Source organism: Rhinatrema bivittatum, chromosome 5 (genome assembly GCF_901001135.1).
Source record: "Rhinatrema bivittatum chromosome 5, aRhiBiv1.1, whole genome shotgun sequence".
Lineage (NCBI taxonomy): Eukaryota > Metazoa > Chordata > Amphibia > Gymnophiona > Rhinatrematidae > Rhinatrema > Rhinatrema bivittatum.
This window is the reverse complement of record NC_042619.1, coordinates 133,237,117-133,264,867: the sequence shown is the minus strand read 5'-3', so window position 1 is coordinate 133,264,867 and position 27,751 is coordinate 133,237,117. Positions and strand designations below refer to the sequence as shown.

Genomic DNA, 27,751 nt, shown 5'->3' with positions numbered 1-27,751 from the left:
TTGTTTAGGCTGCCAGGCCTGCAATGCTGTTTTTTTTGTTTGTTTTTTTTTTTACAAGGAAGATTACCATTTAACCAGATGTAGTCTTTTGAATATACGGAAATCCATGAAATGGAGAAGAGGTCTGAGTTTTTTTATTGTTTGAAGCTTATAATAACTTATATAGACAGTTAATGTAAAATTTATCTGGGAATATGCTCCCAGATAATTTTAACCCTGCTCTTCAGGGCATCTAGATTTAGCCAAATAGCTTATTACCCAGCATGAGGGGTTGAGGGCTATCTCTTATCTAACAGAGGATCCTTTCTGACTGTTGATATGGAGGCCAAAACCACTCAGCTTCAGAGTAAACTAATCGGAGAACGTTCTTTTTCACTCAACGCACAATTAAACTCTGGAATTTGTTGCCAGAAGATGTGGTTAGTGCAATTAGTATAGCTGTGTTTAAAAAAGGATTGGATAAGTTCTTGGAGGAGAAGTCCATTACCTGCTATTAATTAAGTTGACTTAGATAATAACCACCGCTATTACTAGCAACGGTAACATGGAATAGATTTAATTTTGGGTACTTGCCAGGTTCTTATAGCCTGGATTGGCCACTGTTGGAAACAGGATGTTGGGCTTGGTGGACCCTTGGTCTGACCTAGTATGGCATGTTCTTATGTTCTTAAAGCCCAGGTGCCCCTGCAATACTGGTGTATTATGACTATGTAAAATGTAGTTTTTGAGATACAAATTAACACAAAAAGAACTAAACCAGACAGGAGTAGTCCAGAAGTGTCCAATTTGCCTGAACATTATTCTCAAAAGCAGCAAACTGTTGAACCACCAGGAGTGACAGGTAATTCAGTGCTCGGCCTCTCAATTGAGGCTGCAAATATGATGCTGACTGGTGCTCATTGTGAAGGCAACTGTAGACCTTTGTCTACTGGGAACCACAGACCAACAATTTAAATCACAGCACTTGCCAGCACTATTATTTATTTTTTTTTTATACACACTGGTGTTGACCAACAGGCTCATAGAGAAACAAACTTTAGATTAAAAATTAAGAAACTAATTTATTTAGATACAAGGACTTCAGGAAATAAAATTTAAAAGAACCCAATATTCAGCAGTGCAGTGAGCAGATACGTTAGCCAGATAAACCTATCCAGCTAACTTATACCAGCTATTCAGCAGCAGGTCTGTGCCACTGAATATCCACCGCTATCTCAGTTAGCCAGATAATACTTAATATCAGCTTTTAATCAGCTAATTTAGCTGGATAGCTGACTCGGCCCTGGAACACCCGTGTCCTGTCCCCTATTTATCCAGCTAACCTTTTAGCCAAATAAAAAGATAGCTGAATAAGTGCTTGCTGCTGAGTGTGGCCAGAAACTCAAACAGCACTATTTGTCCACTAATTTCTGAACTTATCCGGACAAATGGCACTGAATATTGGTCCTAAAATCTATCCAACTGCTAGAATTAAGCAGGAGACTTAAAAACAAGTTACCAAAAATGGTTTCCATTAAGCCCTAGGGTTCGCCAAACTTTTTAAACAAAAGGTTGCATGTGACATTTCAAATCTCCAAGAAGATTAGTAGGGGGTTAGTGTCCCCTTGGAGTTCTGATGAGCAAGGAGGTAGTGGTAGGTGGGGAGGGTGGTAGTTTCTCCCATGCAGTCTGGCCATTTCTGTGATTTGAAATGCGGTGAAAGGGGGGAGAGGCAAGCAAGATTCCCACAGAGGTATGACAAGATATGGTACCAGTAAAAATATTCCTAGGAACCTGGTATGCTTTTCATGGGTGTGATTGGGCTGCCATCTTCAGCACCTGCTTCTGTCCCCTGGGATAGTAGTGGTGGTAGGAGAGTTAATGGCAGGGTGATGTGTTTGTGGCACACTTTCTCCCACTCACCTTCCATTACTCTTAGCTCTCTTTTTCCCTCCCTTTTCTCAGCTCTCTCCTCCACTACTCTCACTCCCCTTCTCTCCTTTCCCTCCCTCCCCATCCTTTCCCTCCTCTCACATCCATTCTCTCCTTTCAAACCCCTTCTCACTTTCACACCCTCGACACAGGAAAATTGGTTCTTACCTGCTAATTTTCATTCCTGTAGTACCATGGATCAGTCCCGACTCCTGGGTTTATGCATCCCAGCCAGCAGATGGAGACAGAGAAAGTTTCACTGACATTGCTTCATAAACCCTGGTGCCACCTGCAGTTCGTCAGTATTGACTTGTACCCAAGCATGAAACACTTGCAAAACTTGTAAAAGCTTGAAAAAAAAAGTCTTCCAATGAATCTGAATTCGATAACTTAAAAGTTTGTACCAAAAATATTACATCTGAACAGACGACTCTCCACCTCCATAGATCGAGTGGGTTCTGGACTGATCCGTGGTACTACAGGAACAAAAATTAGCAGGTAAGAAGCAATTTTCCTTTCCCTGTACGTACCCAGATCAGTCCAGACTCCTGGGATGTACCAAAACTCCCTACTTAGGGTGGGACCTGGAGAGTCCCGCTCGCAAGACACCCTCACCAAAAGACCAAGACTCCGATCCCCTACATCTACACAGTAATGCCTTGCAAAAGTATGCAGCGACTTCCAAGTTGCTGCCCTATAAATTTCCTGTGGTGAAACCAACTGGACCCTCCGCCCATGAAGCTGCCTGAGAATGTGTAAAGTGAGCCCTCAAACCTTCAGGCACCAGACGGCCTTTGAGAATGTATGCCGACCCAATACCCTCCTGAAGCCACCTTGCAACGGTAGCTTTGGAAGCCTGGGTACCTTTTTTTCGAACCACTCCCTAAAATGAACAGAGGATCAGATCTCCTAAAATCATTCGTTACCTTGAGATACCTCAGCAAAGTCCTACGGATGACCAACAACCTAAGCTCCCGCACATGAGGTGCAGTAGCATCCAATTCAGGGAAAGCTGGACGTTCCACCATTTAACATGAAAAGCTGATACCACCTTGGGAAGAAACAAGGGAACCATCCGCAAGGACACACCTGAGACCGAGATCTGAAGGAATGGATCGCGGCAAGATAAAGCCTGCAACAGAGATTCTCCTCGCAGAACAAATGGCTACCAGAAAAATTACCTTCAAGTTCAAATCTATTAGAGTCACTCTGTGGAGAGGTTCAAAAGGTGGCTCACACAAACCTCGGAGCACAAGATTAAGATTACAGGATGGACAAACTCTCCTCACGGGAGGGTGCAAATTCTTAACCCCCCGAAGAAATCGAAACACATCAGGATGAGAGGACAACGAGTAACCCTCAACTCTACCACGTAAACAAGCCAGAGCCTCTACCTGTACTCTGAGGGAGCTAGGCCTTTGATCAAACCTTCTTGAAGGAAAAATAAAACCTAAGACTCCGAAGGCTGTTAAGGCCTGTACACATTGCTTCAATATGATGGGCTAGCTGTAAAAGGCACTATACATCATTGAAGTGTAGGTTTCTATTGGTGTAAGGGTGTTACACTATGTCGGCATCCTGTCCTGCTTCATATCCTTCCATTTGTAAAGCATCTTTTGTGTGTAAAAGCATGTTTTTTTTCATATTATTTTAGTTTTTGATTGTTGTAGTGAACTGAGTTTACGTTCTGGTGTGGTTTTTTGTAGGTGTGGTTATGAGCGCTATTATGGTGGGACAACTATATAGTTTTTTGAATTTTGTAATTGCAAACTGTCTTTTTTCGGTAAGAGTGAATTATTGCTCCATGCCATTTTAGTTTTTTTGAATTGTCTATCATGTTATATTTAGTTATAACTTTTTTTTTTTTTTTTTTTTAAGGTATAACGGTTTTTATTTTCAGTCAAGTAAAAAAAGACAACTAGCCGGAGGTGAGTTGGTTCTGCGCCCACCCCCGGCATATGTTACAATCAGCAACTAACATCAACAGACCCCCCCTCCCCCCCATCCCCCCCACCCCCCAAAATCTCCGGAACACCATCCTCAAGAAGTCCAAGCCGCAGCAGGTCAATGCAGTCCACAGTTCCCACAAGGCACCAAAGAAAGTCCGAGCCGGGCCATCAAGCATTAAGGAGCAAACTCCGGGTTCGATGCGGAAGGGTCTGGATATACAGCTGCCACACCGAAAGAAATAACTTTTTGATATGTTTATTTTGTATAGGTACAGCTTTGAACACCGTTAATAGTTTATGACATCCAATATTTTGGGCGATGTTTGTATATATTGTTGGATTTTGTGTTCAATGGCAATATAAAGGTAACTTATTCCAGCGAGGCATAATATGTTCATGTCAGACAGTTGCTTGAATTCAGTGTTATATTGCAGGTTTTTTCATTTTATTATTTTTTAGTTACGGGATATCACTGAAGAATCCCGGTAGGGCGAAACGAGGGTCCCTTGTTGGATCTGGGTATTACTGAGAACATCTGAAACTGGAGATACCTTAGTGGATTTCATCGTTGAAATAGTTGGATCTGGGCATTACTGTGAACACAGTTGTAACAAAGTTTACTATGGAGACATATGAAATTGGAGATACCCTAGTGGATTTCGTCGTTGATATTGGGAATTTGTTAAGTTGGATATTGCCATTTGGGGCAAGAAAGAACATATCATTTGTGTTTTGTTGTAAAAAAATACTCGTTGTTATAGGGAATACTTAAATTTATGAAAGTGTGATTGGTTTTTGAGTTTTTTAAAATATTTTTAGTGGATATGAATGGGTATTTGGAATGTCCGGTATGGATGTTTGGATGAATCATATATTTTTAATTGTGGGTGTATGAGTGTAGAGTGGCTCACACCTTGGTGGGTATTGCAATAAGGGTTTATAATATTGTATTTTGTGATATTTTGAACATTGTATATTGTTTATCTGATGTAATGTATTGAAGCACCTTCAATGCCTTGGAACCTGCAACAGGGATAGTCATCTTCTTTGTGACCGCTGAAACCGCAACTTCCACCTTTGGAAGGGAAAAGAGCTCCAACATCTGTTCCAGCAAGGGATAGAACTTAGCCATCACCCTTCCCACTCTCAGGCCAGAGTTGGGCGCTCCCCATTTTGATCCACCATCTTTTTCACCAGCTTATGATAGGGAAAAGCTTGCTGGGGAGCCCGAAGCCCATCCAGAACCAGATCCGCACCTTCCATATCTGAGTCTTCCTGTGGGACTTTCAGCCCTAGTTCCTCCAAAATCTGAGGAATCAAAGAACCTAACTCCTCCTTCCAGAACAAGCAGAGCACTTTAGGGTCATCACCCTCCGAGACTGGAAGATTATCTAGATCATCTCCTTGAGATATACTGACGTTGTCTGGATCAATACCCTGATCCTGTGACAAGGCCTCCTGCATCCCGGGATCCCGTGAGACCCAAGCGAGTCATCCAAGTCTGCCTCAGAAAACCCAAGACACCGCAAATGCAGTCCCAGAGGAGGGTTCCAATGTCAGGATTGCTCAGGCCCCGGAGTGCCTCTCTGACCCCCTAGAAGGTGAGACTGGCTACCCAAACCTGCCTGCTGAGTAAATATGCCTCATGCAGCAGGAGAACAAAATCAGCAGCGAATGCCCGAGGAGCCTGTGAGAGCTGGTCGGTAAATAAATAAGACTCAGTACATTCAAAGTGATTACTTTTGTGGATAATTACTTTCAATATTACAATATCATAAATATATGCTTTTTTTTCAAAAATATGAATACTGTGATAGCAAATACGGCTCATTTGTAAGTAGTGAACTCACTGTGGGGTCCTTTGTTTGCCGAAGTTTGTATGTAAAGGCCATCAACTGTTCTGCTGCATCCTTCGACACATTTGGGATCTGTTTAAAAATGGAAAGGTATTATATTCACCTAAGAATTTTCAAATACTTCACCAAATACCTGAGACACCAAGAAATGTATAATACATTATCGTTATTGTTTTTTTATGTCTAGCAAATTGTGATGCTTCCTTTTCTTTCTTAGGCTTTTAGCTCAGTCTAACCACTTCTAACTTCTCACAAAACCAAGAAAACAAGATAAGCCCAAAAGAGGAAGCAGTATGGCCCCTCGTTTATGACTACTTGTGTCCATCTTCCACATCTTTTAAGTCCAGGGTTCAAGAAGACCTTCAGGCCCATCCAGTCAGTTTGGTTTTCAGGATATCAACAATGAATAAGCACGAGTAATCTGCACTAATACAAATGTATGCAAATATATATCATGCATGCTCATTGTGGATAACCTGCAAACCAGACTGGCTAGTTGTTCTTCAAGGAATACTTTGAGACTCATTGTTTTAAGTGATTCCCCAATACCTCACTGACACACAGCAGGGGCCACCTCTTACTGAGGGGGAAAGCTGTCAGTTCCTCCTGAAGTTCAGCTGGTATGCCCTGTTGCTAGCAAGTCTGGTGCCACTACTGCACAATGCCTGAGGCCTTCTCTCTTCTCTCACAAGAGCCTATGAGCATTCTCGTCCCTGAATGATCTCAGGAGCAGGAAATGAATGTGGTTATTCCACATCTGTGAAAACTTTGGATTAGGCACTTAGATTAAAAAGAAAGAAAAACAGAATTTCTCACCTTTCCTTTAACGACTTGAATTTCTTCTTTCAAGGTGAGAGGTTTAACATTATGGAAAAGGAACATAGTGAGGAACTCTGGGCCCAGCCATTGCGGAGTGCTACCTCCAATGACAGGAGGCTCTGCTAAAGAAATTATTCTGAAGGAAGGATGAATTGGGAAAATAGACCTGTTAGGAAAGAATAAAAAAGAATTTTAAAACTAGTGCAGACACATATCACAGTTACATAGAAAGGAATAGCTCCTGGGGTTTTTTTTATTTGCTTGTACAGTTGCATTGTATTTTTAACCAATGTACATTTACAATCAGTATTCAGAGGCAAGTTACATGTACAAAAAAAACCCAAGAAGAATTTATAATAGAGGCTCCTAAAGATGAGAGAAAAAACCATGGAGCAGTACACTGATATACTATGGGGTAGAATTTCAAAGGGGTACACACGTAGGATACGCGCGTACCCCCCAAAAACCTACCCCAAACCCCCCTGCACGCGCCGAGCCTATTTTGCATAGGCTCGGCGGCGCGCGCAAGCCCCGGGACGCGTGTAAGTCCCGGGGCTTGCATGAAGGGGCGTTTCGGGGGCGTGCCCGGAGTGACGCAGCGTTTTGGGGGCGTGTCGCGCGTGACGCGACGTTTCGGGGGCGTGGCCGCGGGCGTGGTTTCAGCCCGGGGGCGTGGCTGCGACCTCCGGAACAGCCCCCAGGTCGGGTCTTGGCGCGCCAGCAGCCCGCTGGAGCGCGCGGATTTACATCTGCCTCCGGCAGGCGTAAATCCATGGATAAAGGTGGGGGGGGGGGGTTTTAGATAGGGCCGGGGGGGTGGGTTAGGGAGGGGAAGGGAGGGGAAGGTGAGGGGAGGGCGAAAGAAAGTTCCCTCCGAGGCCGCTCCGATTTCGGAGCGGCCTCGGAGGGAACGGAGGCAGGCTGCACGGCTCGGCACGCGCAGGCTGTCCAAAATCGGCAGCCTTGCGCGTGCCGATCCAGGATTTTAATGGATACGCGCGTATCTATTGAAATCCCACGTACTCTTGTTCGCGCCTGGTGTGCGAACAAAAGTACGCGCTCGCCCAAATTTAGAAAATCTACCCCTATATGTGTAGAGGAGTATACAGCTGAACCTACGGGCCTGTGGCAGCTAACACTGAAACTACCTGCAAGTGCCCATGGGTGTCCACCACAAAATTACCAGATGGCACTGCAGCTATAACAGTGAAAGCCACTTCAAAGTATCCAGCCATTATGGGTGAAGGCAGACAACAGCAGGAACAAAAGGCAGGTGCAATCATTTCAATGGGATTGCTAATGCTTTCAGCGGGCCAGTGGTCAATGAAGAACCACCTAGAAAATCAGCTCAGGTTCTGGTTATATCAGCAGTCTTCAATTTAGCGCTTGAGGTCTGGTTCTCAGGATACCCATAATAAATATTCAAAACATATTTGCATATAGTTGGTCCTAGAACCTGGTTTATTTGATTAATTTTGTTACCCATGAAAAATTTGATTTTTTGGGTGTTCTGGAAGATTGGATTTGACAATCACTAGTCAATACCAAATGACTCTACCAGTGAGTTTCAGATGTGTGTGATAAGGTTATTACTCCATAAAGGCAAAAACATAGGGGTAGATTTTAAAAGGTGCGCGCAGGAGTAGATTTGTTCATGCAACCCGGCACGAACAGATCTACTCCCGATTTTATAACATGCGTGCGCGGGAATGTCTAATAGGCCCATCAACATGCAATTGTACTGTATCGGCCAAAAAAGCAGAAACAACAAGAGTAAGTGCCAAAGGGCACAACAATATTTTTGTTGGCAACAAGCCTTTTTTCCATTTTTATATTCAATCTATGAGGGGCAGCCTGAAATATAAACAATGGGCCCTAGGAGGGAAAGGAGTTAGGTTGTATACCTCAAACAAGTTTCGGAGGACAGATTGCTGTCCAAATACCAGTGTATGTGAATGAGTGGAGAGAAATCCACATCACAGCCTTGCAGAGCTCCTCTATGAGGACTGATTGCAGATGAGCCACCGACCCTGCCATGGCTCGGACAGAGTAAGCCTTGACATAGCCGACCAGATTCAGCCCCACCTAGGCATAACAGAAGGAGATGCAATCTTCTAGCCAGTTAGATATAGTCTGTTTGGCAATGTCAACCCCTAGCTTGCTTGTATCAAAGAAAAAACAGAAAGTTGGGATTCAGTCCACTCCAGACAGAAGGCCAAGGTTCTCTTGCAGTCCAAACTGTTCAGTGCTTGTTCACCTTGCTGGACATGTGGCTTGGGAAAAAATGTTGGCAGGAAGAATGACTAACTGATTATCATGGAATTCTGATGCCACCTTAGGCAGAAACTTAGAATGGGTGCATAAGACCACCCTATCTTGATAAAATTTGGTATAAGGTGGATAATTTACTAGAGCCTGAAGCACACTGACCCTGCACGCTGAAGTGACCACCACCAGAAACATGACATACCAGGTCAGGTACTTCAGCAAAAAGGGAGCTTTAATCTGCTGGGTCAGAATAACATTGAGGTCCCAAAACACAGTGGGAAGCCTGATGGGAGGCTTCAAATGAAGCAGGTCCTGCATCAACCAGACAACTAAAGGGTATTCGGTATCTGTTTCTCTCCGTGACTGTCTGCTGTGTGATTGCATGCATGTGTGTGTGTTTACTCCTTTCAACAACTTGAAGAGAAACAAAATGGGGGCTTTGAGGTACTGGTTGGCAGTATGGCTCCCTGGTGAATTATATAGAGTGTGTGTGTGTGTGTGATTGTACATATGTATACACATATTTAATAACCCGTCTTGGGGCCAAAACTAATTGCATGAATGGAAGGGAGGCTGCGGCTCAAAACGTTTGCTCAATCCTGGTCTACAAGATAGCGAACACAACTTCTAGAATTACTTTTTGAGACAAGGGAGCTCACCATAAACGCCAATCATTTTTATGTTAAGGAATTGACAATCATTAATAATTTCTTACCAACTCAGTATATACTAGTCTCCCTAATGCATATTTATCAGCAAATGTGTCAGTATCACTAAAATCACCAACACAAATAGTACCCTAGCTGCCAGGTTCAGCAGAGTCTAAAGAACGATTCTATACGAAAATTAATTACCTTCTTACCCCCAAAATGTAGACCCCCAGAAAAGGGTTGAAGTACTTTCAATTAGGGATGTATTTATTTATATAGCATTTATAAGTAAATTACATGAACCAAGTACAAACAAGAAACAAAAGCACTGTCAATAAATAGGCTACAGTTAAAAGTACAATATCAAAGACATATCTGAGAAACAGACGTAATAACAGAAAGAGAATAACACATATGCCTCCAGAAGGCAATTTTATTTTATTTATTTATATTCCACTTTTCAGCACTTCAAAGTGGATTACATTCAGGTATGATGCTGGTGAAACAAATGCTTACATTTAGGGAAGGTAGAGGCTGTCCAAAAGCAGAGGATTTGAGAATAGAGAGGCCAGCAAGGTAAATGATCTGCAAGAAGGCAGATGGAGCCAGTGGAGGCATGAGAAGATCTTGGGATCTTGAAGAGCAGAAACAAGTAGCAAAAGATCTGAGAGAGAGCATGATGTGCAGAGAAGGCAAAATATAAAAGTTTTAAGAATGGGAAAAAAAGGCAATAAGTGAATATATCAAAGGAGAGAGGCAGCACGAGAAAACAAGATCTGAAAGAGAGCAGAGGCATGACGTGCAGAAAAGGCAAAACATAAAAGTTTTAAGAATGGGAAAAAAAAAGACAATCAGATTTGCTGCTGGGGCCTATTTACTAAAGGCCTGATTTAAACCCCTAGGATAGAGGTGAGTGGGGTACAGTACCACTTCCGAAGCTACAAGCCTCCTTTATCCATCCTTTCTGGAAACAGCCACCATAATAAACAATTCCTCCCCACTCACATAAACCCTTTCTTTTATATAGAGGTCCATATTCAAAAGCATTTAGCCAGCTAGAATTTAGCTGGATAACTTAGGGCCGTTCTGGTGGCGTAACTGGGAGGAGTTGAGTTAGCAGACTAGCTCCGATATTCAGTTAGCCAAATGACTTAGACAGCTAAGTCTGGTCAAGCCAAAGTAAGCCGGCTAAGTTTAGGATGCACTATTGAATATACCTCCAAAATTGGCTGAAGGTTCATCTGGCTAACCTTGCTATCCAGACTGTGTCTGAATATGGACCTCCCATTTTCATCTTCACTGAAAGAGTACATAAAAGAGACTATTTATGCCATTTATCAAAGCCTGTGCCAGATTAATTTATTGAAAAGCCAGGGAGGATTCAAATCACTCATTTCTATCACTGATCCCAGATAGGGCTGCACACATGTTTCCAAAGACCTCTGACTGTAGAATATGCTGGAATTATCTTTAGGATGAAACTTCCTATGAAGTCATAAAATTCTGATTACTACAATATACACACTTTAATGGAACAAAATGCTCTGTCTCAGCCTTAGTGAACTCATTCAAACCTTTCTAATCACTAGCATCCTTAGCACAGAAGAGATCTGGCAGATCTGCGTTTTCTAGTGTGTATAAATGCCTTCTGTGGGAGGTAAACACACAAGTCAAAAATTTCAGATCAGTCCCCCAGTATCTCTTATGCTTAGTAATTGTATTTATGCTAATGATCCTATAAGCAAAGGCCTGGTGAATCCCTGAATACTTCTTTCCACTTTCACCGAAAAATCTGTGATTTAATCTAAAACAATTTCTAATCCTACAAATAACCATTTTATTCTTCATTGACATTGAGACTTCTTGTAATTTGCCCCACTAAGAGATTTCCAAATCCCCCTACACTACAGTCAGCACTCTCTCTAATTTACTCCATAATAAGCCATCCTAACCCCACACACTGCAGTCAGCAATCCGTCTAACTTACTCCATAATAAGACATCCTAACCCAGTGATGGTGAACTCCAGTCCTCGAGGGCCACAAACAGGCCAGGTTTGCAAGATATCCACAATGAATATGAATGAGATAGATTTGCATACAATGGAGGCAATGCATGCAAATCTATCTCATGCATATTCATTGTAGATATCCTGAAAACCTGGCCTCTTTGTGGCACTCGAGGACTAGAGTTTGTCATCACTGTCCTAACCCCACACACTGCAGTTAGTACTCCCTCTAACTTACTCCATAATAAGACATCCTAACCCAGTGATGTGAACTCCAGTCCTTGAGTGCCACAAACAGGCCAGATTTTCAGGATATCCACAATGAATATGCATGAGACAGATTTGCATACAATGGAGGCTGGATATGTGGTATCCGGCTAACTTTAGAATGCCCTATGGCACACCTAAACTTAGCCAGCTAACTAGGCTCCTTCCTGGAACACCTACCTCCCGCCCCAGGAACGCCCCCAACTAACCCAGCTAAATTCTAGCTGTATAATTCATTTTCCGAGAGGAATTTAGCCAGGTAAGCATTTAAAAAATGTGGCTAAGCTATTTAGACGGATAACTTTCCCTTTATCTGTGTAAATGGCTTTTGAATATGTACCCCCCCCCCTATGTTTTAAATTAAATATCTTACTAGATAAACGAAGCTTGACCGACGTGCCGCAAATGCGCAGTAGAGACCAGCTCTACCGCGCATGTGCGGGCGAGCACGTCGGTCTGAGCCAGCGTCAGAAAGAAAAAAAATGGCGGCGTCCAGTGGCAGCAGCGGGCGGTGACGGCAGTAGCGAGTGGCGGCGGTACCGGCAGCGGGCGGTAGCGAGCGGCGGCGGCAGTGGTGGTAGCGAGCGGCGGCGACGGCGGTAGCGGCGACGGTGGTAGCGGGCGGCGTCCAGTGGCAGCAGCGGGCGGCGACAGCGGTAGCGAGCGGCGGCGGTACCGGCAGCGGGCGGTAGCGGGCGGCGGCGGTAGCGACGGCGGTAGCGAGCGGCGGTAGCGGCCAGTAGCGAGGGAGGGAGAAGAGAGAGAGAGGGAGGGATGGAGAGAGAGAGTGGGGAGGGAGGGAGTGACTGAGTGAGAGGGAGGGACTGAGTGGGAGGGAGGGATTGAGTGAGGGGGAGGGACTGAGGGGGAGGGAGTGGGACTGAGTGAGAGGGAGAGGGGGACTGAGTGAGAGGGAGTGGGACTGAGGGAGGGAGTGGGACTGGGAGAGAGAGGGAGGGAGTGGGACTGAGGGAGAGGGAGTGGGACTGATGAGTGAGAGGGAGGGAGAGAGGGGGGAGGGAGTGACTGAGTGAGAGGGAGGGACTGAGTGGGGAGGGAGAGAGGGGGGAGGGAGTGACTGAGTGAGAGGGAGGGACTGAGTGGGAGGGATTGGGGGGAGGGACTGAGTGAGAGGGAGGGGGGACTGAGTGAGAGGGAGTGAGTGGGACTGAGGGAGGGAGTGGGACTGAGGGAGAGAGAGGGAGGGAGGGAGTGGGACTAAGGGAGAGGACAGAGTGAGTGGGACTGAGTGAGAGTGAGTGGGACTGAGTGAGTGAGAGGGAGGGAGAGAGGGGGGAGGGGAGTGAGTGAGACTGAGTGGGAGGAGGGACTGAGTGAGAGGAGAGGGAGGGTGGGAGGGAGGTAGGGGGTGGTGAAGAGTGAGGGGAGAGAGAATGAGGGGGAGGTGAGAGACAGAGGGATGTAGCCCGTTTTAACGGGCTTAACGGCTTGTATACTTATAAATGTAGCTGCGTGCCACATGCCGTATAAAGATAACGGGGTTTTTGAACATCAAATAATTCTAAGACTACCTATCCAAAACTGAGGTCGCAATAGGTAATAATCAGATAAAATAGAACCCTAGCAAACTATTACAAACGTTTAAGTTTAAAAACCTCATTTGAAATGGTTATGGGCATATTATTGTCAATAATGGTGAGAAAAACAGAGAGGTTGGAAAACAGCAAATGATCTTAAGAAAAATGAATTAATGGAAAATATAGATATCCATATATGAATTTACCTTTACAATATAAATAAAAATTAAGGAAAGGGTTGATCTTGGGTACTAGGCCACAGAGAAACTTGGTTGGGGGAAAGGCTCAGGTACAACAGAGGGGGAGAGAATGTTTAAGTACACTGATGTCTCTTGGTACCTCAGAGATCTTTGACTATGTATACTTGTCTCAGTAATTTAGGAAGGTCTTTGACAGGCAAATGTGTATTGTGGGGAAACTGCTGGTGGGTTGCTCTGTATGTGGTCCATATTCAACGGCATTCAGCCAAATAACTTGTGAATTATCTGGCTAAATGCCAACTTTTGATTACTTCCGCCACTTCTCCAGCTAAATTTTAAACAGATAACATCATTTAGCTGGATAACATAGAGGCATTCCAGGGGCAGAGTTAAAGGAAAATTGGTTCTTACCTGCTAATTTTCGTTCCTGTAGTACCACAGATCAGTCTAGCCTGTTGGGGTTATGCCTCCCATCCAGCAGATGGAGACAGAGAAGTTTTTGACTAACACTACCCTATACCCTGAGGTGCCATCTGCAGTCCATCAGTATTGAACTATACCCAAGCAAGATAAGAGGAACTCATTAAAAAGACAATGAACAACAATAACAATTATGAGAAACTGTTTCCCCTCCCTAATTGAGCAGAGGGATATGGAACCTTCAAAGAACACATAAAAATCATGCCCATACACTCCCCTGCACGGGACTTGACCTGAGTATATCCTCCTGGTAAAGAAGGGCTGATCGAGCGGACTCTCCAAACAATCTAGTCTGAATTGGGCGGGCCTCTGGACTGATCTGTGGTACTACAGGAACGAAAATTAGCAGGTTAGAACCAATTTTCCTTTCCCTGTATGTTCCCGGATCAGTCCAGACTGTCCAAGCCTCCCTACTTGGGGTGGGACCCCGAGAGTCGAAGCACACTTCCCCAAAACACTCAGAATCTGGGGCCTGGACATCCAAACGGTAATGTCTGGCGAATGTTTGCAAAGACTTCCACGTCGTCACTCTATAAATCTCCTGCAGCAAAACTAATTGACACTCAGCCCAAGAGGCTGACTGTGACCGGGTAGAATGCGCACGAAGATTGACTAGGTCCAGACGGCCCTGAACAATGTAGGCAGAGCTAATAGCTTCCTTCAACAAGCGTGCAATGGTGGTCCTAGTGGACTTGTGCCCCCTCCTGGGGCTGCTTCACAAGACGAAAAGATGATCCAAGAGGCGGAAACTGTTAGTCACCTCTAAGTAACACAATAGAGCCTGCCTGACGTCCAATTTCCGCAAATCCTTAGCAAGAGGAGAGGAAGAATTCAAATCCGGAAAGGAAGGGAGCTCCACCAACTGATTCAGTTCCACCTTAGGATGAAAGGAAGGAACTGCTCTCATGGACACTCCTGAATCCGAGATCTGCAAGAAAGGTTCCCTACACGACAAGGCTTGGAGCTCCGATACCTCCTAGCAGAAGAGATAGCCACCAGGAAAATCACTTTCAAAGTAAGGTCCTTTAATGTTGTCCGCTTCAGCGGTTCAAATGGGAGCACACACATCGTCTTCAGGACCACTTTAAGGCTCCACGAGGGACAGGGATTCCGGAACGGAGTTCGCAAATGCTTTACCCCCCCGAAGAAAATGCACCACGTCCGGATTTGCTAACAGGGCAACCCCCCGCACCTGGCCTTGCAGACAGCCGAGGGCCACCACCTGAACCCTCAGAGAATTAAAGGACAAACCTTTCCCAAGACCATCCTGTAAAAAGGCCAAAACATCTGCCACCATGGCCCGGATATTCACTACATCGCGCTCTGTGCACCAAGATTCAAAGATCCCCCACACCCTGACATACGCCAAGGAAGTGGAGGTCTTCCTAGACTGCAAGAGAGTGGTAACGACTGCTTCCGAATATCCCTTATTCTTCAAACGTTCCCTCTCAAAAGCCAGGCCGCTAGACAAAAGTGATCCACCCTTTCTAAACAAACGGGGCCCTGATACAGTAGCTGCGGCATCTGGTAAAACCGCAAGGGCCCTTCTACCACCAGCTTGACAAGATCCGCGAACCAGGGCCACCTCAGCCACTGCAGAGCCACTAGAATTATGTTGCCTGGGTGAGCCTCTATGCGGCGCAATACCTTGCCGATCAAGGGCCATGAAGGAAACACATACAGGAGCACGTCCGATGGCCAAGGGAGAACAAGGGCATCCACCCCTTCTGCTCCTGGCTCCCGATGTCAGCTGAAGAAGCTCGGAGCCTTGGCGTTGTGGAATGTCGCCATGAGATCCATGCATGGTGTGGCCCACCGGCAGATGAGTAGGAAACGCCTCCGATAGCTCCCATTCCCTGGGATTCAGCTGGTGACAGCTCAGGAAGTCTGCCTGAATGTTGTCCTTGCTTGTGATGTGTGAAGCTACAATCCTTTCTTGATGCAGATCTGCCCAGTGGATTAGCTCCTGGGCTTCCAGGGCGACTAGTCGGCTCTTGGTGCCCCCTTGGCGATTTATGTAAGCCACTGCCATCAAATTGTCACACAGAATCCATACTGATCTCCCTTACACCAGGGGGAGAAGAGCCTGAAGAGCAAGGTGCATGGCTCTGGTCTCCAACTGGTTGATGGTCCATGAGGACTCTGCCACGGACCAATGGCCCTGAACCGATTTGTCCTGACAGACCACATCCCAACCGGAAAGGCTTGCATCCGTGGTTACCACTGTCCAAGAGGGAACTTCTAGGTCCATTCCCCAGCGAAGCTTGTCCAGGAGCCGCCACCAGGAAAGACTGGACCATGCAGACTCTGTAAGAAGGAGTGGTGGCTGAAACTGCTCGGAGAGCGGATCCCATTGGGAAAGCAAAGCCGATTGAAGAGGTCTCATATGCGCAAAGGCCCATGGAACTAGTTCCAGGGTGGAAATCTTTGATCCAAGGACTTGCAGGTAATCCCAGACCCTGGGTATGCGCATCGTCAGCAACAAGCAAACTTGAGATTGCAACTTCTGAATCTGCTTCTCGGTGAGGGACACGTTGCCCAACTGTGTGTCGAACAGAGCTCCTAAGAACTCCAGGGTCTGGGATGGGACCAGATGACTCTTGGCTCAATTGACTATCCACCCCAAAGATCGCAGGAGAAGCAGGACATGATCGACCTCCTACCAGCAGAGTCTCTCAGACTTTGCTCAAATTAGCCAGTCATCCAGATAAGTGTGCACCAGCACTCTCTCTCTCCGGAGAGCTGCTACCACCACCACCATCATCACCTTAATGAAAGTCCTGGGCGACGTTGCGAGGCCGAAGGGCAGGGCACAAAACTGATAGTGTTCCCCTAGGATCATGAATCTCAGGAACCTTTGGTGGTCGGGCCAAATTCCTATGTGCAAGTAAGCCTCCATTAAGTCCAATGTTGCCAGGTACACTCCCTTGTGAACTGCTGCAATTACTGATCGTAAGGTCTCCATGCGGAAACACAGGACCTGGAATGCCTTGTTTACCTTCTTCAAGTCGAGAATAGGCTGGAACGTGTCATCCTTTTTTGGCACTATGAAGTAGATTGAATACCTGCCCGTCCTTCACTCTGCCGGAGGCACTGGCACAATGGCCCCCAGATCGTAGCGACGGCATCTGGTGGCTTGAATCACCAGCTTCTTCCGTTCATAAGAGCACGGGGAAACAAGGAAACGATCTCTGAGAGGCCGAGTAAATTCTAAAGCATAGCTGTGACTTACAATATCTAAGTCCCACTGGTCAGATGTAATTTTGGCCCACTCCTCAAAAAAAAGAGCTAACCGGCCTCCTATTATCGGAACAGAGGAGTGGACTGGCATCGCCTCATTGGGAAGATTTTGCTGCTCCCGTTCCTTGGGATACCCCGCTTCTGCCAAGCCGGCGACCTCGAAAGTGCTGGTTCCATGATTGCTGCCTGCCTGAGGTCTGCCTGGAAGACGAACCTGATGATCTGGAGGCTCGAAATCTCTGGTTCCCCCAGCAAAGGGAGTGAGGGAGGGGAGCACCCCTTAGTTTCGGCTTGTCTTCGGGCAATTTGTGGACCTTATTTTCCCCCAAGGATTTGATCATCCTCCAACTCCTTACCAAAAAGCAACTTGCCCTTAAAAGGCAATGACCCCAGCTGCACCTTGGAGGAAACATCTGCAGACCAATTCCTCAACCAGAGGAGTCTGCAGCAGAAACGGCCAACACCATGGGTCTAGCCGAGGTCCGAAGCAGATCATACAAGGCGTCAGCGCTGTAGGCTATGACGGCTTCTAGACATTCCACCTGAAGAGCATACGAATCCGACAAGAACTTGTCCACCTGTAATTGCTGAACCCAGCGGAGGCCCGCTCTTAACATAAAGCTACTGCACATTAGCAGCCCTAGCCCCTAGGGCAGAAACCTCAAATATCTTTTTAAGATAAAGTTCAAGCTTCTGGTCCTGGAGGTCCTTCAGCGCCGTTGCACCTGTCACCGGAATGGTAGTCTCTCTTAGTCACTGCTGACACCGCAGCATCTATCTTAGAGATTTTTAGAAGTTCCAGCGCCTCTTCTGGAAGTGGATACAACTTATCCTTCGCTCTACTATCCTTAAGCCCTGTGTCTGGTGTATCCCATTCCTGGAAGAACAGGTCGGTCACTGACATATGAGACAGGAAGGACTTAATCGGGCCACAAAGGCCCAGCATGACAGGATCCACAGCCCCCAATCAAGAGCTCTCATGAGGAGCCTCAATACCCAAATCTTCCAGAACTGCAGGTATAAGAGGGGCCAGCTCCTCTCTGCGGAAGAGGCGGACCACCCTGGGGTCATCTCCCTCACCAATCGGGCACTCAGCCAGCCCCTGCTCTGAGTCCTGAACTGCGCCATCCGGGTCCCCTCCTTGAAAATCCTTAACAAGAGGGTCCTCCAGAGCTGAGTAAGGCATGGAGGTAAGTGCCTCGGTCTGTGACCCTGAGAGGCATAGGTTTCTATTTCTGGTGGCCCCCCGGAGCTCCGAGGTCCTGGGCATCTTAGGAGCCAAGATCTCCTCCTGCCCTAAAGCTTTAGGTCTCTTGTTTGTCCTGGGAGAAAAGCCCCTCTGTCCATGCCATTTTGCAGACTTTCTGGCCTTAAAGGCCTTGTGTAGGAGAACAAAATTGCAGGAGAAGGAGGAAAAAGAGTCTGAGTCTTCCCCGGGCTCCTCGTCCGTGCCATCATCCAGCCTTCCCACAAATCGGCCCCCTCCCCCCTGGAAGCTCCAGCCTGCGGGGATAGGGGAGGAGGAGAATCTCCCTCCCCCTCCATGGCCTGCATGGGAGACGCGAAGGTCCTCAAAATGGCGTCCATTCCCGCGCTAAATGGGAACAAGTCTTCTGAAAGCTGCAGCAGGCCTCCCAGGTCCTCGGCGCAATATGCCCTGAGCTCCCGAATCATTTGTCAACATGCCCTCCCCACCAGGGAGGCACAAGGACCAAACCCCATCGCGGGAGAGCCAGGTGCGCACACCCGCACAGGCCTACCACGTGGCATCGGGAACGGGGGGTGGGGGGGAGTGAGAACAAGCTCGAACTGCACCAGAGAACCCTGGCCGAGCAAGGACTCGAAAATGAGAACGCCCGATTGGCCCTCCTACCTGCTGCAGCTCCGCAGTTCTCATAGAAACATAGAAATGACGGCAGAAAAAGACCAATCGGCCCATCCAGTCTGCCCAGCAAGCTCCCACGCTTATTTTCCCATACGTATCTGTTTCACCAACCACCAATTTCAGGGCCCTTCTTGGTAACTGTTTGATTCAAGTTTCCTGCCATCCCCTGCCATTGATGCAGAGAGTAATGTTGGAGTTGCATCAAAGTTGAGATTTAGCCGATGCTCTCACTATCTCACTTTAGCTGATCCTCTCACGATTCTCACCGATGCTCTCGCTATCTCCTTTTGTTTTTGTCTCTTTTTTTTTTTTTACACCAACTTTATTGGGAGAACAGGCTGCAGGTTGCAGGTTACAGGTCCCTCTCAGGGTGAGTGAACCAGGCTCCCCAGTATCAACCCTGACCAGCTGGTGCAAGGGAAGGTCCCCGACCCTCTGCTCAGGTACCTCTAATACCAGAGGGGATGGTCCCACCAGGACCTAGCAACCCTCTGGGAGCTGTAGAATCCTCCTAACCCCATCTTTTTTGTAAAATAAAAAATAATTTGGTTGATTAGCCTTGTTTTTGACTTTTTTTTTTTGTCTGTCAGACTGCAGGTTAAGCACCTCCACCATCTGCTAGAGACAGAGAAATACTAACGGACTGCAGTTGGCACCTCAGGGTATAGGGCAGTGTCAGTCAAAAACTTCTCTGTCTCCATCTGCTGGATAGGAGGCATAAACCAACAGTCTGGACTTATCCGGCTAAATCTCACCAGATAAAATTATCCATCTAGTCAGATATATTCAGCAGTACCACCGCTAACTTTGAAATATAGCCAGCGGCTGAATATTGCCCCCTGTTTATGTAGGGAGAGATGGGAGCTATGTAATGTATATGCATCTAAGAATGTCGCAGAGTTGTTTAGTGAATGAGCCTGTGTCTAGAGAAGCTGTAGAGATTTGTTGCAGAAAGTACTTGTATGTGTGCTTAGGGTGTCACAAAGAGTCATGGTGGATGTATATATATGAAAGCCACGGATGACTGATGTATTGAATCTATGAGGTGGGGGTTAGAATAGGGAAACCTTGGGTTACTGTGAAGAAGGGTACAAAGCATTGTAACAAATGTTACAGGAGATGGTAGGGATCAACTCAGGAATTCTGAATATTCAAGAGCCCTGAGGAAGCTTTAGAAGAGCACATAAGCAAAAAAACAAAATAGAGGGCAAGATGAGAATGGAGGAAAATTATAGGTAGTGCTCATGGGTTTTTTTATATGTTGTGTCTTTGAAGTTTAATTTACTAAATCCCACAGGCAGAGAGTAATAAGAGAGCAGCAAGAAGCCTTTGAATTGATGGGATACAAGACCAGTATTTAATCTGTATCAGCATTTGCACAGATAGTAAAGACTGCACCCGATTATGCTGGTGGTATACTCACATAGACATACTAGGTTCAGATAGATTTGGATGGTTTCAAAAGTATTCCCTCTTTCTGTCACAGGATTTTTTTTTTTTTGTTATACTTTGTGTAGAAAAGCATTTTTTTTTTCAATAAAAATCATTCCTTCTAGGTAACAATGACAATGAAGGGAGATTTTGGTACTTATAAAATTGGTCTTATAAGAAGATGATAAAATACACTTCTTGCAATGGTCTTTCAAATTTCAAAGAATAAAAAGGAAAATGGAATTCCTTACAGCCCTCAGATGCACATTCTATGCCATCTAATATTTGACCAATTACCTCTTTTGTAATATTTCATCGGACAATTGTAGCTCCTCTTTTAAATGTTGATATCTGTCTTCTCTTATTAACCTAGTTCCATCGTAAAGAGTCAGCTCTCTATCATGGATTAGTCTGTTGAAAAGACAAAAAATTGATTCTTTAAAATTGCAGGTAGTTGTATTTTTTTTTTAAGTTATCTCAAATATTGTCATGGAAAGTCAATATGCAAACAAACGCCTGTAAGAGAAGCATAGTGGCAATGCTGCAGAGTCCCGAAGATAACAGCACTACTAAACCACAAATAAACAGGTACTGCTCATTACCACAGACCAGGTAAATGAAAAGATCCAGAGAGACCAGTGAAAAGAACTCACCTGTATTACTAGTTTGTCTATGGTCAAATCAGGAGCATCAAGAAACTAGCCACAATATTCTGCTTTTCATGACTGTGTTACCAAATAAATAAATAAATAAATAAAAGCACAGTCACACACTAAATGGTGCTTCATCAAGTTTCTGGTGTCATGTTTTTGATTTCTAGCCATAGACAAATGAACTGGAAAGGAGGAAAAAAAAAAAGGAAAAGCCAATACAGAAGGAAGGCAAAAGCAAAAGGGGATGCATACAAGAATTTCTTAATAGTTTTCTAATGCTCTCTTACAGGGAAAAATAAAGCTTATAAACTAGCCTCACAAGTGACAGCAGGCAGAAAGTTGCTTATTACAAAGCTGCAGTGTATTTGAATGCCAAAAGAATTTTGAATGATTTCCTCTTATGGGACTTTCTTTCTGATGTAAGTGCACTTACTAATCAGTCTGTCACAGTAAGACACTGGTATATATTCAAGCTGATGTGAAAGACAAGAAGAAACAAATCATTTAGAGGTGCACAAAGAGTTAATTCATGATGCCTTTTAAAGGATTAACAAAAAAGATGTTGCAGTACATGAGCTTTAGAGACCTTTCAGTGCTTCTTCTATTTAACACCACCCAACATTAATCACCTATATTCTTGGTAGGTTCTGAAGAAGGCAGCTGAAGAAAGGACAGTGATGCTTTCAAAACGCAGGTACTACATCTTGTTTAGTGGTCCTTTAAAAAGGTCTCACAAACAATAAAAACTCCAGTTTTCTCCAGGACCAATATGGCTGCTGGAACGCTGCACTGAGGTGCATACAGAAAATATATTTCCTTGATTGATTTGGCAATGGTGCCATAGATGCAAGCTGTCATCGACTTCCAGCCAAGATCTACAGAAAACAATCTGTCTCCGATTCTAGTGCCTCAAATTTATTTCACAATGGTTCTCTCCACACCACCACCACCCCCCGCAAACAAATACTAACCTTTGCAAAACAGCTAGAGTTCCAGGGTTGACACGATGAATACCATCAAGAATAACAAGTTTCCCTTCCAGGGCAGCAGTGACAAGTAGAGACGGTCTCCAAGCAGTATCTCCATTAGGAAGTGTGTGCCTCTGCTGCAACAGATCTCTGGCAGTTATATCCTACATAAACACAACCAAAGCAATGAGGAAAGGAAGAACTGTATTTCAGACATTGTGAAACAGATTACTGCTGCTTGATGTTGTCCTAGTGTTTGCTTTTGCTTTTCTCATGCTTCTTCAGACCATGGGCCATCCAGTATAACATTAGATGACATCAGCTACTGAAAGAGCTCTTTCTAGTGCTTATATTCTCTTTTCACTACGCTGTATCCAAGTGCATAAAAATGAAAATTGGTTCTTACCTGCTATTTTTCATTCCTCGAGTCCCTCAGATCAGTCCAGCAGATGGTTTCTCTCCCATACCAGCAGATGGAGACAGAGAAGAAAAGCTTTACTGTACCGGCGGTACGTAAGCCTGCAGTCACTTGTAAGCACTGTACCCAAGCAAAACATTAAGAGAACTACCCCCATTCCAACTGAGCAGGTGGAAGATAAATCCCCAATTGAAGGACACTGGTTCACAGAGGAATTTGAACTAAACAGGTCAATCTCTGACCTATTTACATACAGAACAGAGTGGTCTTCATATGCAGTGCAAGGTTCTGGTCTGATCTGTGGAAATGAAAGAACAAAAATCTGCAGGTAAGAACCAATTTACCTTTCCTTATTGTCCCCTAAATCAATCCAGACGCATGGGATGTACCCAAGCTCCCCTAAACTGGTCTGGAAACTGAAAGACACTCGTAAGACACTCTCATCAAATCCAGCTGAGTCTGGTGCCCGAACATCCAGCCTATAATGCTTGGCAAAAGTGTTCAGAGAATTCAAATTGCTGCCTGCAAATGTCCTGGGGCAATAATAATTTACATGCAGCCCAGGACGCAGCCTGCGCTCTAGTGAAATGAGGCCATAGCCCCTACAGAACCGAGACTCGGAATCTATAGCCTCTTTTAACCACTGAGAAATGGTTGCCTTTGAGGCTTTGTCCCCCTTACTAAATCCACTGATAAGGACAAACAAATGAGCCATCCTACAAAAACTGTTGGTGAACTTTAAATAGCTCAAGAGGACACAACACAAATCCAACAAATGAAGTTCTCGAGAATGTAGAGAAGAAGACTCCAAATTCCCAAAGACTCCACTATCTGACTTAGGTGAAAAAAAGATGCCACTTTTTTTCAAAAAGGAAGGAACTGTGCACAGAGACACCCCAGCCTCCAAGAATTGAAAGAAAGGGTCCCTACATGATAACACCTGTATCTCTGAAATACACCTTGCTGAACAGATTGCCATCAAAAAGTAAGGTCTTTAAACAATGCCTTTGTTAAAGGCTCAAACATTGGTCCACGCAAAACCAAATTAAGGTTCCATGGAAGAACCACCTGTCTCACCGGGGAACACAAATTCTTCACTCCTTTAAGGACTCGTACTATGTCTGGATGTAATGCCAAGGAAGATTTCTGAACCCTCCCTCCTGAAGCAGGTCAAGGCTACCACATGCACCCTAACAGAATTCAGAGCCAGACCCTTTTGCAGGCCTATCTGTAAAAAAGGGTTAAGAACATAAGAACATAAGAAAATGCCATACTGGGTCAGACCAAGGGTCCATCAAGCCCAGCATCCTGTTTCCAACAGTGGCCAATCCAGGCCATAAGAACCTGGCAAGTACCCAAAAACTAAGTCTATTCCATGTAACCAATGCTAATGGCAGTGGCTATTCTCTAAGTGAACTTAATAGCAGGTAATGGACTTCTCCTCCAAGAACTTATCCAATCCTTTTTTAAACACAGCTATACTAACTGCACGAACCACATTCTCTGGCAACAAATTCCAGAGTTTAATTGTGCGTTGAGTAAAAAAGAACTTTCTCCGATTAGTTTTAAATGTGCCCCATGCTAACTTCATGGAGTGTCCCCTAGTCTTTCTACTATCCGAAAGAGTAAATAACCGATTCACATCTACCCGTTCTAGACCTCTCATGATTTTAAACACCTCTATCATATCCCCCCCTCAGTCGTCTCTTCTCCATGAAATAGAGGCGTAAAGTGGAGGAAACCCCTCCTTTAGACACCAGGCTTGAAACATTTTCCATACCTGTACATAAGCCAAGGAAGTTGAGGCTTTCCTTGCCCAAAACAAAGTTGTAATAACTTCCTCTGAATACCATTTCAATCTCAATTGATGCTACTCAAAGCCAGGCCTAAAGACAAAAGCGATCCACCTGTTCCAAAAAAATTGGACCTTGATGAAGCAAGCTGGGAAGATGCCCGAGCTTCAGAGGTCCATCCATCATTAGATTTACCAGATCCGCAAACCATGGCCGCTGCAGACATGCAAGAGCCAACATAATCACCCTTCTGTAATGAGCCTCGAAACACTTCAGGACCCTGCTTATCAAGAACCAATTCTTGTCTGTGACTGAAAAACCATTGTGCCTTGGCGTTTTTCCTCAACTCCATTAAGATCAGCTGGGGAACTCCTGAGCACTATCCAAGGATCCCAAGCCAGTGACAATGCTGGAGACAAAGCAGCCCCCTTCCTCGAACGTCTGTACACCACGGGATCCAACTTCAAAATGGCCATGGTTCTCACATAGCAGGGAAGTGGAACACTGCTGCACTCAGCCATTCATGGTTGTCTCCCTGTCGACTTACTCCCCTTAGCCGTGGCGTTTACAGCTCCTGAGCTGTCCTCTCCGCTGCAAGGCCCAAAGTGTTCACTCTCAAGTGTTTATCTCCACATACTTTGCAGCATTTCTTGCGCTCCGCAGTAGTTGTCATTCTGGGCCTTTCACTGCTTTACTCACCATCAGCGGGAAAAGGCCCCAGGGAAAAAATGTTGTAATCCTTCTTAATCGATCCTTGGTCCTGGGTACTGGAAATTAATACTCCCTTCTCTCCTCCCAGAGCGCTGCACAAGGAACCGAGCCAACTGGTTGTCTCTCTTTCCTTTTTTTTTTTAAAGGCACAGCTCCTTCAAAGATAAAAGCAAAGTTAATACTTTCCTGAAGCTAATTCTGAGCAGTAAGCTGACTTCCAGAGCGAGAGAGGGAAAGAGATAGGATGGGAAAGAGGGAACCAGTTTCCTGACCTTCAGATCCCCCCCACAAGCAAAATTACTCAAAGGGCCACTAACCCTCTGCTCGACCCTTATTCCATTAGGGAGTTGAGCCTTCAACAGAACCCTGGGAGCAATTTTTTCTATCTTTTCTTCACTGCAGGGTTTGCACCTCCACCATCTACCAGAAACAGAGAATACTGAGCCACTGCAGGTGGAAACTGTCTTAAGCACCACGGGTACAGTAAAGATTTTCTTCTCTGTCTCTTTCTGAATAAGGGAGAAAAACCATGTATGTGGACTGATCTGGGGATTTTACACTACACAGAACTGGAGGACACAAATAATTCACTCATTGGTTACACAAAGGTCTGTTCTTATACAACTTTTATCACCAAAAAATAATTTTAAACTGCTACTTGAACTGAAAGAAAAAAGCCTTCTAAATGTAGTTGCCTCAACATTTAATTATTTTATTTAAAAATTATTTATATACCACTTACTCCATAGATAGTAGTGGTTTACAGATAAAACATCCATAAGAAAAACATACAATTAAAACAAACTGATAAAAAAAAATCATCATTGCTTGAAATGCACAAAAAGGGAGGGGGGGGGGTCTTGTTGTTCCCTTGCCAACATAATTCAAAAGAGTCCAATAAATCTTGGAACATAAGTAAACTTTATTTTTCATTTGGACATTAATAATAGTCCCAAGTTTCTCACGTAGATGTTTCAAATCACGCAAAAATGCCCATGTATATGGGCTGCGCACAAGCAACACAGATTTTAAAAGCTTGTGCCGAAAATAAAGGGGTTAGGCATTGCATTCTGGGCAAGGTAATGCAGGTAATGGAGAAGTCCATTACCTGCTATTAAGTTCACTTAGAGAATAGCCACTGCCATTAGCAATGGTTACATGGAATAGACTTAGTTTTTGGGTACTTGCCAGGTTCTTATGGCCTGGATTGGCCACCATTGGAAACAGGATGCTGGGCTTGATGAACCCTTGGTCTGACCCAGTATGGCATTTTCTTATGTTCTTATGTTCTTAAGGCCAACGCTTACATGCGTAACTCTGTATTTTAAAACCAGAGGCCACAGCACGTTGCAGCTTGTCAGCCACATAACTTTAATGCTGCGCCTGATGATGAGCAAGACTGCAGAACTTGCGTTTTAGGGCTCACAGGACAGGGTGAGGGGTACATATCAATTGGGGGGGGGGATGCAGGACAAACAACCAGAGACGTCTGGAAGACTTCAATACCGATTGGGCAAACTGGCGGACTAACTGGAAAAACTGGGAATGTCCCTCGTGCGGGCATGTTTTAAAATCTGCTTACATATGCATGTTAAAGCTGGTAAAGTCCTATTGAAGATACATGAAGTTAGTTTGCTTGAGTAACCACTTAAAATTAGGAGTAAATTTACATGCCGTAGGCATGTTTTAAAACACATTCACTCAAGTGCACACAAGATTTAAAATTCCAGCATATCTCTGCTCATGCACTGACATGTGCATGTATGGGCGCATGTGCGCTCGTTTTAAAATCAACCTCTTAATGCTTTTCAAGATAGGGTTATCAATTCATTAAAAAAAAAGTCCTCAAGTTTCACCTCACATGGCTTCTTAAGCAGACGCCACACCATTATGGTTGTCTTTCTGTGACCCACTTCTATCCTATCTTTATTCTTTCTGAGAAATAGCCTCCTGAATGGAACCCATATTATAGGTAAGGCCTCACCCAATTACCTGTGCAGTGGCATTATCACCTCTTTTTTTCTACTAGTTATACCTCTTCTCTATGTACCCCAGAATCTCTCTGACTCTGGCCACTGCCTGGTCACACTATTTTGCTACTGTGAGATCATAAGACACTATTACCCAAGATCTTTCTCCTGGTCTTTGCTTCTTACCCCCCCCCCCCCATCGTGAACCGCTCGTCAGCTTTCTGCACCCAAATGATTAATTCTGTATTTTATTTTTGCACTGAATCTTAACTGCCAAGAATCCAACCACTCCTCAAGTTTTCTTAGATCACTTCTCACTCTATCCCTCAGGTATGTCTACTCTGTTGCAGATCTTGCCAACATCCAGAAAAAAAGACAAGCTTTTGCTTCTAACTCCACTGCAATCTTGCTCACAAAGATTGAATAGCACAAAGATATTGAACAGTACTGTAATTATTAAAACACCTCAAAATATTCTTGTGTATACTAGAAAATAATTAGTTCTTTTACTTGAAGATCAATTTGAGCAGTCTCTGAACCTAGCCCCTAATAGCCTTAGGAGAAGAGGGTGGGCTCAAGAACGAAAACCCAGGTTTTCTGTACGGCAGCACAAAGCACTGCCACTAAGTCATTAGGCAGTCCTTAGCAACTTTTCATTTTATATCTGTCATTTGTTTGGACAGGACTGAGGAAAGTTCCATATTTGCTGACAGCACTTATTAGGCTTATATTCTTAC

General features: G+C 44.8%; 1 protein-coding gene across 1 annotated transcript in view; it reads right to left on the bottom strand.

Annotated features, from left to right (window-relative positions):
- VWA8 (von Willebrand factor A domain containing 8) overlaps window positions 1-27,751 on the bottom strand; it is a 745,717-nt gene that overhangs the window by 462,545 nt on the left and 255,421 nt on the right. The window contains 4 exon segments of the mRNA XM_029602953.1: window positions 5,711-5,788; window positions 6,533-6,701; window positions 20,799-20,912; window positions 22,126-22,286. Coding sequence (XP_029458813.1) covers window positions 5,711-5,788; window positions 6,533-6,701; window positions 20,799-20,912; window positions 22,126-22,286 — 522 coding nt within the window.